The 6,000-nt window shown below is 36.2% G+C and overlaps 1 protein-coding gene across 1 annotated transcript; it reads right to left on the reverse strand.

Annotated features, from left to right (window-relative positions):
- Window positions 1-376: 376 nt before the first annotated feature.
- Window positions 377-5,423, reverse strand: LOC134229661 (POU domain, class 2, transcription factor 3-like). The gene is made up of 3 exons (XM_062711426.1): window positions 5,156-5,423; window positions 3,216-3,337; window positions 377-897 (listed from the first exon to the last, which is right to left on the reverse strand). Exons 1-3 carry the CDS (start codon window positions 5,157-5,159, stop codon window positions 430-432), a joined length of 594 nt encoding a protein of 197 aa, XP_062567410.1. The 5' UTR covers window positions 5,160-5,423; the 3' UTR covers window positions 377-429.
- Window positions 5,424-6,000: the final 577 nt, after the last annotated feature.

Below are 6,000 nucleotides of genomic sequence, written 5' to 3' on the forward strand. Positions count from 1 at the left end.
AATTCTTGTACAACCTTTGTTTAGATACCTACAATATTGACCTTTTGATCTTGACCTCGGACTTTTGAAAAACTTGATACAGTAACTGGTCATAACTTTTGATCAGTAGGTACTGGGGCTTTTATATTTCACATGCATATTTCACTGATAAGGCCTTCCCTTAGTACTATTACATAGACCTTGGAGTTTGACCTTTGTTTAAAAAAGTTTAATCTTTGCCAAAACTTTTGAATGGTTGGTGCTTGGGCTTTCATATTTCACAGTAAGAGTATAATTATTGAGACAAGGTCTTTCTTTTGGTAAGAATAATTTTCATCTCTTGACCTTGGAGTTTGACTTTCATTGAGGGCCTCAGTTTTTCACAAACACAACTTGTTTTTGTTTAACAATTTTATTTTTTAAGCGCCGTGTTTATTTTTAATGTTTCTCTCACTGAGTGTCCATTTCCTGCATTAGTTCCTGGTACTCTAAATCTGCTATACAATCAAACCCGTCGTACTGCCGATTTTCCATTCTTTCCTGAAGCGTTTTTCGACCACGTGCATACCGTTCCTTCCGATCAGCGGCTATATTGTTTTCGGATTCGCAGGAAAAACATGATCTTGGGCTTTTGGTTCTGGTTATCCTTTGGTCGGGACTGATTATGTGATTGGTCGAGCTATTTTCTTGTAATGTAGACGATTGGCTGGACGCAATTACGTCAGACGTTGTTTGACACAGATCGTATGATGACGTTTGTGCTATAAGAGGTGACGTATTTGATGGATGAATGACCGTATTGGACGCCTTCCAAATGTATTTTCCACGCACACATTTGAAATGAACTCGTTTTTCCGATTGGTTGTGAATTTTAGCAAGAATCCTCTTTGCTTTTGTACGTCTGTTTGTAAACCAGTTCTACAAAGTAGAAAGAATATAATCAGAGGTGCATGAACCTTCTTTTTTTTTTTGTTCTTACTTTTTTATATCTGTCTGTGACAAACACTTTAACTTTGGTCATAATTATGAATGACGGCTTTAAACATGTTATTAAGTCAATATGTGCATTTCTGTGATGAGACCATTTCAAATGACCTCTCGTGACCTTGGAACTTGACCCTGACTAATAAGATTGCAAAATTAGATTTCTCTTTATTTTCTTGTTAAAGATTAACTAAAACAAGGACATCGCAAAACAAGAGGCCCATGGGCCACATCGCTCACCTGAGAAGCTTTGACCATTCTGTTCTTTACCAGATTTCACCCTTCTTATACATAATGCATCCCCACCCTACCCCACTGATCATAATATATATATATTTGAAAACTACACTACCCCATGTGTTCCATGGGCACATATGTTTCAGCTTTTTTGGCCCAGTGGTTCCTGAGAAGAAGATTTTCAAAGATTTTTCCTGTATATTTCTATGTAAAACTTTGATTCCCTATAATGGCCCCGCCCTTCCCCCGGGGGTCATGATTCCTACAATTTAGAATTTACACTACCCCAGAATGCTTCCACATAAGCTTCACTTTTTCTGGCCCAGTGGTTCTTGAGAAGAAAATTTTCAAAGATTTTTCCTATATATTTCTATATAAAACTTTGATTCCCCATTGTGGCCCCGCCCTTCCCCGGGGTCATTATTTGAACAATTTAGAATCTACATTATACCAGGATGCTTCCACATAAGTTTCAGCTTTTCTGGCCCAGTGGTTCTTGAGAAGAAGATTTTCAAAGATTTTTCCTATATATTTCTATGTAAAACTTTGATACCCCATTGTGGCCCCGCCCTTCCCCTGGGGGTCATGATTTAAACAATTTAGAATCTACACTATACCAGGATGCTTCCACATAAGTTTCAGCTTTTCTGGGCCAGTGGTTCTTGAGAAGAAGATTTTCAAAGATTTTTCCTATATATTTCTATATAAAACTTTGATTCCCCATTGTGGCCCCACCCATCCCCCGGGGGTCATTATTTGAACAATTTAGAATCTACATTATACCAGGATGCTTCCACATAAGTTTCAGCTTTTCTGGCCCAGTGGTTCTTGAAAAGATGATTTCAAAGATTTTTCCTATATATTTCTATGTAAAACTTTGATTCCCCATTGTGGCCCCGCCCTTCCCCCAGGGGTCATGATTTGAACAATTTAGAATCTACATTATACCAGGATGCTTCCATATAAGTTTCAGCTTTTCTGGGCCAGTGGTTCTTGAGAAGAAGATTTTCAAAGATTTTTCCTATATATTTCTATATAAAACTTTGATTCCCCATTGTGGCCCCGCCCTTCCCCCGGGGGTCATGATTTGAACAATTTAGAATCTACACTACCCCAGGATGCTTCCACATAAGTTTCAGCTTTACTGGCCCAGTGGTTCTTGAGAAGAAGATTTTTTAATGACCCCACCCTATTTTTGTCTTTTCTTGATTATCTCCCCTTGCGAGGGGATATGTCCCTTCATTTTAACAATTTAAATTCCCCTTTACCCAAGGATGCTTTGTACCAAGTTTGGTCAAAATTGGCCCAGTGGTTCTTGAGAAGAAGTCGAAAATGTGAAAAGTTTACAGACAGACAGACAGACAGACAGACGGACGGACGGATACGGACGACGGACATAATGTGATACCACCTTGAGGTCAGAAAAGCTCACTTGAGCCTTCGGCTCAGGTGAGCTAAAAAGCATTCCTTCGCAAAAACGCACATTGATTTTAATAGAAACAATGGCATTGCAAAACACAACATGACCCCCCCCCAAAAAAAAAATATATATAAATAAATAAATTAATAAACAAGTGTGTTTGTGAAACACTATGCGCCCGGCGGCAACAAAGTTAAAAAACCTATTTTTAGCATATAGGTCACAGTCAAGGTCACAAAGTCATTTGAAAGAACTTGAGTAGTGAAGTATGCATTCCAAATATGAAGTCTCTTTCATTCATGGTTCAAAAGTTATGGCAAAGGTTAAAGTTTGCAGACAAATTTTATACTAATTATACTCTTTCAAATGACCCAAGGTTAATGACCTTGTGACCTTGACTGTGACCTATATGCTAAAATAGTTTTTTTTTCCTGAAAACTTTAACCTTCGCCATAACTTTTGAACCATAAAAGATAGAGACTTCATATTTGGTATGCATACACCACTGATAAAGCTCTTTTAAATGACACCATGATCAGTGACCTTGTGACCTTGACTGTGACCAACTTCATTGCGATTCAACAGAAAAACTAACCTTGATGCGTTTAGTTTTTTCCTTCAGACGGTCTGCTAAGCTTTGTATTTCCTGGCCCGATGGATATGGCGACTGTCGGAACGAACTTTCTAAAATAAGAACTTTGTGAGGCGGAAATCGATCTGAAAAAGAGTAATAAGCAATTTAATTAAAATGAGGGAATATTAAAAGGGACTTAAATGTTCAACAGTTCAAACATGTCAGAGGAGCTAGGCTTAATTCTGTGAGTTCAATGAATCCAAACTTTGTAGATAGACATGTCACATATCATTTATGATTGATAATCTCCTCTGAAAGTGTAGATATATTTTGTAAGATTTGTACCAATCTCGGTAGTCATAATTTGGACGTATTTCTATATTCTAGCATATACTTGCAATCGGAACCTTGATAATGTAATGAATTTTGGTTATATTAACCAAGGAAAGCCATGTTCACCTTGTTTAGGACTCGTGTGGACTTTCAAATTAACTTTTGATCCTTTGATGTTTACCGTGCATGGTATAGAGAAACTGTATTACTATGAAAATGTTTAGATTGATAATATGTGAATTAAATATACCTTTAGTATTTGAAAGGATTATAATAAAATAATATTATGCATTTTTTTTTTTACAATTTAACCTTTGGTACATAAAACTTTTTTTTTCTAATGAAATTTCGATATTAATTTTAATGCTAAATGGTAAAGGTAAAGTGGAAATGTCATTGATAACGAGCACCACGGAATTAAGTCTAATATGGTTGTTACATGAGTTGTTTTTTTTTTTAATTAACACATACACTAACATCTAAAATAATCTTTGTTTGCATATTTGAATTTATAGTAGATCATAATAATTCTTTTTAAATGGGTATGGGTGTTTTCAAACATTCAAAAATAAATCAATATAGATAATTGAGAAGCTTTTTTACTACAAATTTAAAATTGTCTCAAAATTCCCAACATAGGTAAAGTTTGACATCAGGGTATATCATTGTGTATTAAATCACTCCCTGTGTATAGGGATTAGGAGACAAACGGCTACAGGTAGACTGCTAGCCCCATAGGCATTCACACCTGTTCAAAATACCCCCCCCCCCCCTCACCTGGAATTTACCACCCGGTAAAAAAATTCTACCTTTAAAGTTTTTTGCGGACAGACAAACAGACAGACAAACAAGGCAAATACAAGTACTATACACCCCTAATCTTCGATTAAGTGGGCATAGAAAGACATGGGTGTAGCTAGAAACTGGGAAGGGGGCACGGCGCCTTCGTGCCCCAGTTATTTTACCAATATATAGTAATCTATAGAAACAATGAAAATGTAAAGTACTTTATGCCTTTCAACAATACAGTCATGAAACATCTAAAAGTTTTTATTACATTTTCATGACTTTTTTTTACTAAACAAATGCTGGACCAAAATTTTACAGGATACCTTTACTTTATAAATCTCCATTAACAAACTTGCTTTGTAAACTGTTAACATATCATTTTCTTGTTATTACATCATATGTGTTCTGCATTCATTGAGTTTTCAAAATAAAATTTTTTCTCAAAATAAAATTTTTTCCCTACCTACCTACCCTAATTTTTTTGGTCAGGGGACAGGAAACAAGAGTATATTTTCTTTTGGCCTCATGAAACATCTGATGACCTTTTTTCTCACTGGAAAATTTTGCTTGGTAGTGCCCCAAAACTGAAAATGTTTGCTACCCAACCCATTCCAACTGAAAGTGTTTTCTGCGGCCTGAAAGTTCAAATTCTCTATTCCCTCTGTGGCATTTCCTTAAGCTTTTACAAACTGACAGGCCACACTGGCTTGATGGAACTCCAAACAATGCTTATATAAATATCAACACATGTGTCATGAGAGATGCATAAAGATACATATATTTTAACAAGTGTATTCCAATCACAGTAGTTATCGACACATAAAAATATAAGACCTTACCCATGACGATGCCTCTCCTATAGCCTGCAGTGGGATGGGTGAAATTTGAGAAAGTGCGGGAAATCAGTTGGTCGGCTGCTGGAGGTCGTCTGCTTTGTAATATTTGTAACAGTGACAGGAATTCGTGCCGCTTGTGAAGAATTAACTAGGTCAAATTAGTTAAGATTCTTAGATGGTGACCGGCAGCTGAGAGGAATAAATTGCAACCTTTCTAGTTTAATTTCCCTTCTCGCAAATTTTACTGATATTTCAGCAAAATGTTTTACTTGTGTTATAGCAGGAAAGTTCCTTAGCCCTTTCATAGGCGTAGTCACAGGGGGAGGGGGCAGCGGGGGGCCCACCCCCTCACTTAGTGTAGAACAAAATCACAGCTATGTAAACCTAATTTTATGGCAAAATTTTATTTATAGCAACAACTGAGAAAGCATTTCTCTTGAAGTAAGAGTAATTAATATAACATTGTAAATCTGTCAAGACCTCTTGTGTACGCATGTTTGGGATAGGGAGTGCGGGTCATAAATTTGACCTAACTTTAGAAGTTTCTGTTTCTCTCAGCATCTGTTATCTAACAAAATTAAATGAGAATCACAAGCTGCCCCCTGTGCTGACATCTAAAATTAAAGTCATTAATTATTTTTTGTTTAATACATAAGGCCGTGCAGAAAGATTTGTCAAACCTCTGGATTTCTTAATTACTAGTATTTGCTGATTCATCAGTGATTATAAATATGGCTGCAAGCAGTCTGACCATCTCTTTCAACCAGTATTAAGTTTTTTATGATTATTTTGTTTTGTGTTATTAGCAAAATGATTAAATTGATATAGAGTTAATACAGTCATAGATT

Source organism: Saccostrea cucullata, unplaced genomic scaffold (genome assembly GCF_032062105.1).
Source record: "Saccostrea cucullata isolate Sc308-1 unplaced genomic scaffold, CSIRO_AGI_Scuc_v1 ctg156, whole genome shotgun sequence".
In the NCBI taxonomy this organism is placed as follows: Eukaryota; Metazoa; Mollusca; class Bivalvia; order Ostreida; family Ostreidae; genus Saccostrea; species Saccostrea cuccullata.

Excerpts from the sequence above, each read along its gene's own strand:
- LOC134229661 (XM_062711426.1), bottom strand. Across the intron at positions 898-3,215 it reads AAAAAACTAAACGCATCAAG|AACTGGTTTACAAACAGACG; the intron begins GTTAGTTTTTCT and ends TCTACTTTGTAG.